We start from the raw sequence: 12,290 nt of genomic DNA, 5'->3' as shown, positions 1-12,290 counted from the left end.
CGCGTCTCAAACGAACGAGGTTTTCTAATAATAAACATAAGTACATTACGAACATAATTACAGTATAGCTAGTTATAAAAATTAGATAAATACTTGAACAAACATATACAAACATACCGATTATATCGTCTCTTAGTCTTTCAAACCAATAATTTTTGGTTTCTATATTCAATTAACTTATCTCTTCAACAAGTTCACTTTATTTCTCGCAGTTATTATTTCAACAAATACATACTTGCTGGGCAGCTTAAATAGTGTTCTATAGATGCATAAATTAGCATAGGTTAAGTAAACGTCCAGCCATTGGTAGCTACACCGGCCCCTAAATGACTACTTTGGGGAAGTGTCATTTACTACAATATAACTAAAGCTATCAATGTTTTATATATTTCATTCATCATGAATTGTACTTATCTTCAGTGTCCATTTCCAAACGACATAGTTTTGTTATTGGGCGGGTAAGGTAGGTCGTTGTTGTTTTTATTTCTCCACGTCGTGTTCGTCTGGCTCGAGTGACCACTGTTGAACTTGTCTTGAGACTAACACTACGAACTAAACCATCTTCACTTGGAAACACTTCAACAACACATGCAAGCGGCCAATGTCCTCTTCTGTAATTCTTATCCATGAGAAGTACGAGAACTTCAACTTTTAAGTTTTCCTTTCTTTCTGTCCACTTCTGTCGAATTTGGAGATTAGGAAGATACTCTTTTATCCATCTTTTCCAAAAAAGATTAGCTAAATATTGTGCTTGTTTCCATCTACGTTTGTAATGGTCATGCTCTGTGAACACTCCAGGAGGTAATATACCTGTAGAATACGGGCGTAAATGTAACAGATGGTTTGGGGTTAGTGGTACTTCATCTCGTGGATCATCACTATTTCGCGTTAGTGGTCTACTGTTTAGAATGTTTGTTGCTTCAGCCACGACGGTTAACAGGACTTCGTCTCCAATTATTTGTTCTTTCAGCAGTGCTCGAAGAATCTGATGTACAATTCTTATCAACCGCTCCCATGCGCCTCCCATATGACTCGCACTTGGTGGATTAAATGTCCATTCTATTCCCTTTTGATTACAGAAAGATCTAATCTTCTGTTGATTCCATTCTTCGATGTTAGCTTTCAACTCCTTATCTGCGTTAGTGAAATTTGTACCACAATCACTTTTAATTTAGGGTATCCTCGTAAACTAATAAATCTTCTTAATGCGTTATTCATTGCATCTGTGTTCAATGAATGAACGATCTTGATATGTACTGCTGCTCGGACATTCAAACAGATAAAAATGCAACCATATCTTTTTATTCGACTTCTTCCCTGTTTCACCTCCAATGGCCCAAAATAGTCAATTCCAATGAACGTAAACAGAGGTTCGTATGCTTTGATTCTATCTTGAGGCAGATCTGCCATAAATTGTGCACTTGGTGGTTTCTTTCTCTTCTGACAGTCAATACATCTTCGAATAGCTTGGCGAACTGCTGATCGTCCCTTTACGACCCAAAATCTTTCTCTTAATGACGCTAGCACAGATTCCTGACCCATATGACCAACCATATGATGGTATTGCTGAATTGTAAGGTTTGTCACGTGATGCCTATACGGAAGGATTATCGGGTGTTTTGACTCTTCATTAATCTGTGCTTTCTTGAGTCGTCCTCCTACAACCAATAAGCCGTCTTTTACCAACGGATTTAACTTGTATAACGACGTCTTGGTATTCTTTAAACTTTTCTTCATAGACCTTTTATTTGAAAGATGATAAGTGGCTTGTAAATTCACAAGCTCAGGAAATGACATAGACTGAACATTACGAACAATGCCTATCTCTGCTTGTTTCAACTCTTTAAGTCGTAAATAGCCAGTTTTCATTTTCATTATATCAACACCGTCCTTTCTTTGGTGCACTTTCATCTTTAAGAACTGCTTGTATCGAGTGAGCCAGGCAACCGATCGTTTTAAATGCCACCAAGACGAATATCGTTGCAGTAACTTCAGCAGGTAATCATCGTTAGCTGTTGTGACATAAATTTTCATCTCCTTTCTAACTCCAGGGTCTTCATTTAGCAAAGGTGGTATGTCTATCATTGTCGGCCAATAATGCTCGGTCTTCTACAAGAACTCAGGTCCTTCTAACCATTGTTTATTTGCTAACATCTCGTTCAACTTCAAACCTTTAGATGCGTTATCGGCCGGATTCTTTTCACTGTTGACGTATCTCCACTCAGAGATAGAAGATCCGTTCCGTATCGCAGTCAAACGATTAGACTCGCATGTATGGAATCGCTTTGTTTCGTTCTTAATACATTTCAAAACAGAGATGGAATCCGTCCAGAACGTTACGCCGTCTATCTTATATGCTAGCTCTTCTTCAATTGTTTGACGGAGTTGTACAACCATAACCGCTGCGGACAGCTCCAACCTTGGAATGGTGATTTCACGAATGGGTGCAAGATGAGCCTTGCCAAGTACGAATGAACAATGAATACGTCCGTCGTTGTTCTCTAGACGTAGGTAAGCCACAGCTCCGTATCCCACATGTGAACCATTACTGAAAATATGCAGGTGCATGCTCTTTATCTCACCAAAATATTGTGGCTTAAAGCAACGTCCTGTCTTCACCTCTTCTAACTTAGGAAGATCATTCAACCAACGATACCATTGCTGACTTTCATGTTCGTCAATCTTGTCATCCCATCCTCGTCGTTTCCGGCACAACTCTTGTAACAGTAGCTTCGCTTTCATTATGTATGGAGTAATAAATCCTATCGGGTCGAAAAGTTAATATATTACAGACAGCATTAGCCAATGCCATAGTCTCCTCACGAACCTCCCATATGAAGTTGTCAGTCTCGACATTCCACTTCACTCCAAGAGCACATTCTGTAGGTAAATTATCAACCTCCAAACTGACAACAGATTTTGCACTTTCATTTTCGGGAATTTCTTCTAACACCTTCCGATCATTGCTAAGCCATTTTGTTAATCTAAAGCCTCCTCTCTTCAATAACTCTCGAAGATTTTTTGACAGCTTCATAGCTTTCTCTGGTGTATCTACAGATTTCATCAGATCGTCGACGTACATATTTTTGTTCACTGTTTCCGCGACTTCCTTCTCAAACTCTCCACCGAAGCAGAATGCTGTCTTCTTTACACAAAAATTAGCAACACTTGGCGAAGACGTAGTGCCAAATACGTGTTTCACCATTCTATATTCTGTAGGAGTGTCGTTAAGATTATTAATTTCCCACCACAAGAATCTAAATGCATAACAATCTTTGGGTTCAACCAATACTTGATAGAACATTAATTCAATATCAGCGACAATTGCGATCAGTTCTTGGCGAAACCGAATTATGACTCCGATTAAAGAATTAGTTAAATTGGGTTCAGTCAATAAATGCTGGTTGAGGGATTCACCTTTGAACTTCGCTGCGCAGTCAAATACGATTCTCGTTTTATCTGGTTTCAATCGATGAGTGACAGGGTGATGTGGGAGATACCAGATTCTTCCGTTGTCTTTGTCCAATTCTTCTTTAGGTACTTTCTGAGCATGTCCTTTATTGATATAATCCTGCATAGCATTCGTATATTTCTTAAAAAATTCAGTGTCTTTCACTAATCGATTGTAATTCTACCGCCATTGATCCATCCAAAGATGTAACAACAATGTTGACAAGTTGACTTTCCACTTCAACTGAACCATTAATTCCTGTTAGCGTAAATTTCATATTTTCACCGTCTATATTTAATTTCTTAGCTAGTCTCTCATCGCACAGAGTCACTTCCGATCCGCTATCTAACAAAGCGTACATTTGTATTTCTTGTGTTCCTTCAATTCCTCGGACTCTAACTGGAATTGTTCCTAAACAAATTCTGTTACCTTCAGCATGGGTTGCAGCAACTGAACTGCTAGAATTAGTTTCTCAATCAGGAGTTTCCTGCCGATCGCCAGCCCCAGTTTGGGTTTGCGATGACTTCATTGTTTTTACTTGCTTTTGCAAAGGAGGATCTTTTCCATTATTGGGACGATGCATTAGAGTGTGGTGTGGTTCATCACATCCAACTTCCTGACATTTGAAACGTGTTTTGGGGCACGTTTTTGCAATGTGACCTTTCCCTAAGCACTTGTTACAAAATCCATTTTGTAACACGATTTTACGCTTCAGTTTATATTCAGCCTTCTTAAAGCGATCACAATTCCATATTCGATGCTGTCCGGAGCACACTTCACAAGTTGATTTCCGATTGGGTGAAATCTGACGAACTGAGTCCTCCATTCCACTTGCTGCAAATGAGGTATATTTCAAGTCCGATTTCCCAATATTTCCTGCCAAATCTTTACTACTCAACTTCGGCTTTGAGTAAGTAGTAATACTCATATCCTTTCCAAATTCATTATTCACAAGCTTTGCCTTCTCCTTGACAAATTTCAGGAAATGCTCAAAACGTGGTCTTTGTTCTGATTCGAAAAGGTTTCCTGCAAGTTCTGTCCATTTGGCGCTGAGGTACATTGGAAGTTTCTTGACAAGTTCTCTTAATATGTGCATATGATCTAAATCAGCCACATAGACGGATCCCATACCAGTCAAAGTTTTTTGTGCTGTTTCCAAATGTCTCGCAAACTGTAAAAGTGAAGGACCATCCCCAATTTTCAAACTCGGCAAATTCATCAATCTCTTTATGTGTGTTTCCACTATTACATGTGGCTTTCCAAAATTCTCATATAATGTGTCTTTCGCAACTCTATAACCATCTCCGTTTGATAAGCTCACGTAACTTTCGATTGCTTCTCTTGCCTTTCCTGAGCAATGCTGTATCAATAATTGTAGCTTTCTTGATTCATCTGAATTATCTTGTTCTAAAAAGTTCTCAAAGTTATGAATGCGCCGTACTTCATTGGATCACCATCGAAACGAAGATACTCCAATTTAGGCGTGTTAGCAATTTGTCTTAAAGCTTGCACCATATCTACACTAGCACTTGTGTTTGGTGTGGCTGAAGTCGCATTATACGCTATTGGTGGTTGGGAATTGTATGTTCTGTGGTGCAGCACAGCATTTCTAGCTGCTGTAGGACCCAAGCTTCTAGGAACATATCTAACATCGGGTTTAACTAACGAGACATTCGGTCTTCATATGGAGTACCAGTAGGTATTGCAGATGAACCAAATCTTGAGATGGGTTGCGGGAGAAACGGTTGCCGTGTAAATGGAATTGGACAATATGCTTCAGAAGTTGTACTAGTCTTTTGTGTCTGACCAAATGAGATGTCTCTGCTTGGTAATGCATCAGTTGAAGGTAAATCATTTGTGAAAGGATAGTTTCTGACAGACAAACCACCAACAATTTTATGGCTTCTGTTAAATCTAGAATTAGAGACTGAAAATACTACTTCATGATGATTCATTCCAGTGACGTTTCCTGGAAGCTGTTCATCCACTCTAGTAGGTGCACAATGAACAGGTACTTAATCTTTTGCCAAGGCAGATGTCAACGATTGCTCTTGACGGATCTCTCCTTTAGAACTATTCTCCTTCTCCTCCTCAGCTCGTTAATACACTTCTAAGGAAACAGCTACCCGATCAGCTTCGGCTAATTCTTTCTTTCGTTTCAGTTCTTGTTCCTTTTCCTCGAATACTTGACGTATTTTCAATTGTTCCAGTTTAAATTGCGCCAGCGCAATTTCTTCCTTTTTCTTTGATATTATCAACAAATTTGAACTTGCTTTTGTTACTTGACTGCCTTTGGACTTTGATCTTGATCCCTTACTTCCAGATTTGGATTCACTGGGCCGTGCCATTTCAACCATATCACGCCACTCGTTTACCATGGCGTCAAGTTCCAACTTTCTCATTCTCTGTTCTTCATAACTAACATTAGTGGCTTTTCTATCACTTTGCCTTTCCAATGAAGCGAAATATTTCTCGTGCGCATCTATAAATTTATACCATGCCTCACGAAAAGCTTCATATTTTGAGGATATATCGCCCACCTTTCCTTTCTCATTCGTAATTAACTCATGAATCTCATTATAAATCCTCGTTAACAAACTAATGTGCCCTGAGCAACTTTTTGAAAGTTGGCGTGTTCGTTCTTGTACAGGGTGTATCAAAAAAAAGGTAATCCAACTTCAACAAGCTATTGTACGTGAACTACTCAGTCTATGAGCGAATTGTTTTCACATTCGGAAAGATCAGGCTTTTAACTATCGGATGACATGTTTTTAATACCAAATGGTGAAAAAATGAGCACATACGAGGCTGATAAAAAATGTTAGTCGCAATCGCATATTTTCACCTTTGAGCCTAATTAAAGCAGTGCATAACAAAAGAGAAAAACAATTAATCATGAACATGTCACAGCATGCACTGCTTTTATGCCGCATTGCTTGGAATGTTCTCCTTATTCCTACTTAATATGCATATGCGGGTAGTTTATTCAAAAGCAAAAGTCCCAAAGAGAGTTAATTTTCAATGGTTTTAGTCCCAACTCTCAGAGGTGAAAATATGCGATTTCGACTAACAATTTTTATCAGCCTCCTATTTGCTCATTTTTTCACCATTTGGTATCAAAAACATGTCATTCGATAGTTAAAAGCATAACCTTTCGGAATGTGAAAAAAATTCGTTAATAGAATGAATAGTTCACGTACAATAGCGCACCAAAGTTGGATTACCTTTTTTTTGATACACCCTGTATATAGCCTTCATCATAAATTCTCCTGCTTCGTGCTCTAGCTCTCGAGTCCGCATCTTGATATTGTAAATATTCTTCTGGAAACGCTTCTGGTAGCTTCTCTCCAAAATTACTTCTTACCGACGATTTCAAAGTCGACATAATTTATTCAGTGCCACATCGCACTTCAATAACAGCTCAACTTGATAAACATCCAAACTTGTTCATAAACGTTCGCTCACCACATAATCACTTCTAAGTTTGATGAAGTCGAAAACTGTATTGGACATCCTCCGATTTTTCCATCCGTTAAACTATATAGCCAAAACTCACGTCTCAAACGAACGAGGTTTTCTAATAATAAACATAAGTACATTACGAACATAATTACAGTATAGCTAGTTATAAAAATTAGATAAATACTTGAACAAACATATACAAACATACCGACTATATCGTCTCTTAGTCTTTCAAACCAATAATTCTTAGGTTTCTATATTCAATTAACTTATCTCTTCTACAAGTTCACTGTATTCTTCGCGGTTATTATTTCAACAAATACATATTTGCTGGGCAGCTTAAATAGTGTTCCATACATGCATAAATTAGCATAGGTTAAGTAAACGTCCAGCCATTGGTAACTACATTAAGTTATGAATCCCAGTTGGAAATTCCCAAATGTTGTTACTTCTATCATGCACTTGTTTCTGAGCAATCTGTCTGACTTAGCAATAATGACAAAATGTGGTATTATACCACTACATTTTTTCCATATACAGGTCAGTAGGTACATATAAAGAAAAAATGTTGTGTTTTTTATAGTGTTATGAATATTAAAACTTTTCTAGTTTTTGTAGTTGCACCAACTTTAAAATACAGCTGACTTGTTGTTTATAGCAGCTATTTTTTAATCTTACATAGATCCACACAACAGCATAAGAAATTCATATGGAAACGATACTGTACACCTCATATAGTGCTATCTCAAAGCATTGTTTTAGATACTTTTCACACATAAATCTTGATGACCCTGTAGCCACTTTTTAGCAGTGCCAAATGCGATTTTGATTGTGTTTAGGTCTGGTGAATATTGTCTATATGTAAACACAGATGCATGTTTATAGGTTATTGATAGGTGTGGCATTTCCCATTTTTGTGTCATACCTTTCGCCCTATATTTTGAGTGCAAAGCAAGTAATGGACAATGTCAATTGTGCATTTATATATCATTGGAAATTACTTTTCCTGTTGTCTATTTGATGAATGTGCCAATGGGGGCAATCTATTCATTTGTTAAGACACTGTAAATAGCTCTAGTCAGTACTAAGAGTTATGTAAATACTTACAGTGAAAATATGATAAGGCCAACCTTGCTGCAAACCATGTTGATAATTTGTTCAGAATAGTGTATGGTGCAGTTATCTAGAACCACACAACTGCGCATTTTTCTTGCTTTGCAAATGACCCAATGTGAGGTAAAATAAAATGCTCTAAACAAAACTCAAACTGGATATGTCATAGGTACCAATTATTGAGTGAGCTGTTGTTATCCATAGTTGCCAACTTTATGAAAAAAACATGCTGGAGATTCCGGTGAGCAACAATGCTGCAAATCTTCCAGAAGGTTGTGTGGGACGCCCCCTTTCCCCTTAAAAAACGTGGGTTTGTAGAGTCTCTGAAGGGTTCTCTTCTAACTTCTGAGATGACTTTTGAAAAAGAAATCTAAGCGTCAAAAATAGGTCTGCAGTGCAGACATGCGCCCCCTGATTCATTATAGGAGGGTTTCACTGACGCCATTTCCGGCTCGCGAGCAATCACTGACATGTAGATAACATATACAGATCAGTGGTGGTCAATTAGAAGGGCCGCGTCAGCGAATACGTTAGTTAATAATTTGCTGACGTTAAACCTACTACCACCAAGTCACAGAGTGGATATGTAACCACGTGCCTCGCTTGTCACTATTAAAATGTCACATGCTTTGATTCGTTTCTTTGTTTTTTGATTTATTTTCATCATATGAATGAAAGTGCGCGGGGGTGTTGTAAATAATAGTATATACTGCAAAAGCTTTATCAGTGTCACCACTCAAAGCCACCGAGAAGGGAGGGAGTGGGAGCAGCTTGCCTCTGGTCCGTACTTACATAAGGCTCACTAAAAATTTACTTGTTAGGTAAAATATGGTTGTAAAAGGAACATAGAGACAAAAAGTGGGTCGTAACGCCCATGAAGGTTTTAAAAAAACTATAAATCTCATCGGGATCAGGGTCCAGTTTGAGTTCTGAAACAAGTCTTTTGACATCTATTCTATTTACGAGTTCACTTCAAGTTTAATCGCTATTTAACCAGCACATAAGGCTGAGGCAACATCTTATTATAGTTCATTGATCATCTAGGTCAGTATAGAAGTTCCATATTTGAGCTCTTTGATGCGATTTTCATGCGCTAATATATAGATCAGTGGTGTCGTGACTCGCACACTGGTGCACACAGTGGATTTTGGAGTATGAAATCAAATAAAGTATTTCCTTTCAACTTTGCCAACCAATCATATTTCGATAATTCACTCTCCTCCAATCGCACCAAGGTGACCAGTGTGCTTGGAATTTGAGAATCAACATGGTGAGTGGTTCAAAAGCACAAGGCAGTGGGCAAAACTTTAAAAATGTCGACAGTTACTTGCATGCAGTTTCAGATGTAAGGAATTCGTCTTCTGGAGTGCGCTATTTTGATTTCAAACTTCAGGAGAGAGACGAGAAACAACGTGTGGTTTGTTACTTACCCCACAAGCGTGATGAAATCAAAGAGAAGGAAAAATCCAAAACGCCTGTACGGCTAATAAACGTGTCTCTGCAGAAACGAAAGTTTGAACCAGATGTGACAGAGTATAAGCTAACGTCTAAATCGAAGATTCTGGTTACGAAAAATCTCAGTTTTCCATCGGAAGATTTGCCAGAGTCAGGGAAGGAACTGACGATTCGAGAAATACACGACAATACTGATACGGGAGACATTGTCTCACTGAAAGCCAAAGTCGTTTGGAAAGGCGAAGTCGAAACTGTGTATTCCCGAAACATGAGAAAGGATCTCCAAAAATGTGAATTAGTTCTTGCCGATGATACTGGCACAATTGGTGCAACGATTTGGGAGGAAAAAATTGCCATGCTTTCCGACCAGCCATCGTATCTTTTTTCCAATTTGAAGGTTGGTTTTTTTAAAAGAAAATGCTTGAACGGCACCAAGGAAATAATCGTACTAAAGTCCGATACAGATATATGGTTGCCTGCCGACAGTGAGGAAGCTGCAAATCTATTGAAACCAAAAGAGAAAGAGATGGAAGATGTTATTGGCCGTATTGCAGCAGTGGATGTCAACAAATATTGCTTGTGCATTAATTGCAAAAGTCGTGTAACGCCCGACGATGATGAATGTTGTGACTTCATCGATTGCCAAAGCTGTAAGCTTCGAATGCTGAAGGAAAACCTCTTGGCGACGGCCTCCGAAAGCCTGGTGATTGTGAGCGAGAAAGGCGAAAATTTAGGCTGATTTTATTGCGAAGGTTCTGTTCTCAACAAGATGATGGTTTCGGTTTCACAAGCCGACAACTACAACATCGCCAAAACAAACGTAGCCAACCTTTCGCGGAGCATGATCACTGACATGCTCCTGTTGATCAAAAGAGTTGGGTTTCAAGTTTCAACAAAGGACAAGCTAATCATGGTGATGAGTGTACTGTGTAGTGAGATATACCAGTACACATAAAGAGACTTGAGACTTATACTTATAGTTTATATCGGACAATTTAGATTGCCATTGGTTGCGTTTTGGTTAAAATTGTTATCTTGAAATTCAGGTATGACATAGATGACATGAGGAAGATTCATTCATTTATCATTGATACAACATTCTTGTAAATTTAAAGTTTCTCTGTTGATATTAATAAACATGTTTAAAATACTCCTAAAACTGATTTAGCGCTAGCTCACCAAGTCACTATTAAAGGGGGAGATAAGTCCGTTCTGCACATAACAATAGGAGACTCCTGAGATATAAACATTGTTTAAATTTAACATTTTTTGAACTTTTAGTAAATTAAACTCTTGTTTATAACTATTTCAGACCATTTCAAGCCAAAATAGTGTGAGATATTCCGTTTGCACCTGAATTTTAGCAAATTGTAAGAAATTCAGATGTAAACAAAGCGTTTGTTTACGTTAGCGACTTATCCCCCCCTTTAAATCCAAATGTCTTGCGCCATCCATGGCATAAAAGTCAGCTGTGGGCAAGATGTTTGATATTTATGTTTGATATTTGATATTGGACCATACCGGTCCAAAATCTATTTTACAAAAGAAAACAAACATGTTTTTGAATTTCTGCCTGTGTTTGAAAATCTTAAAGTTTTGTGTAGAATATCCCATTAAAATTCTCTACTGAATATCCTATAGAATATTCTAAGGGATTTTGGAACCTATTCTATGGAACTTTCTACAACATGTTCTATAGCACCTTTAATAGAATATTCTATAACATATGCCATGTTTTATAGAATATTCAATAGAATATCCTTCAGAACATTCATTAGAATGTTCTATAGAATACTGGTATTCTAAAAAATCGTTATGTTTGTTGGCACACAAACCACCGGATCACTCAGATTCGGCTCTTAAGAAGAGATGGGTTAAAAACCTCTCTACTAAGGAGCTAACGGAGATTGAAAGGAAAGGACTAGGGCATGGTCTTAAGTTTGCTATTGCACCGAGGCGAATTCCATTAGCTGAAATTGTCGCTTCGGTTGAAGAAGGAATTTTTCACCTTAACGACGAAACTAAGCTGACGGTAAGAGCTGAAGTCAGTAGCATCCTCAGACGTGCTAAGGCTCCCCCGAGAAATATTGACAGTAACATATTTAAAGCTTTGCTTTCTTTAAAGAAAGATCCAGACAGGGTTGTGCTCTCAGCAGATAAAGGCAATTGTGTTGTTGTAATGGACAGAGAAAACTATCGCGAGAAAGCGAGTGCTTTGCTCAATGACAAAAACACCTATAGTGTCCTTAAGTCTGACCCAACTGGTAAGACTGAAAGAGAATTGAACAAACGCCTATTACTCTTTAAGAAAGCTAACAAAATTAGCGAGGTCACTTATAAACTGTTGCGTAGTAGCGATCGTTTATCTCCGATTCTATGGCTTGCCAAAGATTCATAAGTCGGGAATACCTTTGAGACCTATCGTGTCTTTTGTCAATTCCCCCACTTACAATCTTTCGAGGTATTTGGCTAGAATATTGTCTCCTACTGTTGGGAATACTGTCTACACAGTAAAAAACTCCACTCATTTCGCGGAATTTATTAGAGGTGAAACTCTAAACGCAGACCAAGTGCTCGTATCGTTTGATGTCGTTTCCTTGTTTACCAAAATCCCTGTCAATCTTGCCATCAAAGTTGCTGAAAAAATACTCACAAAAGATGTTTCTTTATCACAAAGAACATCGTTACCTGTGGAGGATATAATCGATCTTTTATCCTTTTGTCTCAATACGACTTATTTTACTTTCGAAGGCAACTATTACCAGCAGGTTTTTGGGACAGCGATGGGATCCCCGGTCTCGGCAGTAAT

The 12,290-nt window shown here is 38.2% G+C and overlaps 2 protein-coding genes and 1 pseudogene across 2 annotated transcripts; all 3 read right to left on the bottom strand.

Annotated features, from left to right (window-relative positions):
• Positions 1 to 397: 397 nt before the first annotated feature.
• LOC114526664 lies at positions 398 to 1,911 on the bottom strand. Its single transcript, XM_028548241.1, has 2 exons — positions 1,156 to 1,911; positions 398 to 1,066 (listed from the first exon to the last, which is right to left on the bottom strand). Exons 1-2 carry the CDS (start codon positions 1,909 to 1,911, stop codon positions 398 to 400), a joined length of 1,425 nt encoding a protein of 474 aa, XP_028404042.1.
• Positions 1,912 to 3,923: 2,012 nt separating this feature from the next.
• Positions 3,924 to 4,966, bottom strand: LOC114526663. The gene is made up of 2 exons (XM_028548239.1): positions 4,906 to 4,966; positions 3,924 to 4,858 (listed from the first exon to the last, which is right to left on the bottom strand). The coding sequence occupies exons 1-2, from the start codon at positions 4,964 to 4,966 to the stop codon at positions 3,924 to 3,926; spliced, it is 996 nt and encodes a 331-aa protein (XP_028404040.1).
• Positions 4,967 to 7,618: 2,652 nt separating this feature from the next.
• LOC114526662 lies at positions 7,619 to 8,471 on the bottom strand (annotated as a pseudogene).
• Positions 8,472 to 12,290: the final 3,819 nt, after the last annotated feature.

This window comes from Dendronephthya gigantea, unplaced genomic scaffold (genome assembly GCF_004324835.1).
Source record: "Dendronephthya gigantea isolate DGI-Jeju-01 unplaced genomic scaffold, DenGig_1.0 000040F, whole genome shotgun sequence".
NCBI lineage: Eukaryota > Metazoa > Cnidaria > Anthozoa > Malacalcyonacea > Nephtheidae > Dendronephthya > Dendronephthya gigantea.
The sequence above is the reverse complement of the archived record's forward strand: the minus strand, read 5'-3'. Positions and strand labels throughout refer to the sequence as shown.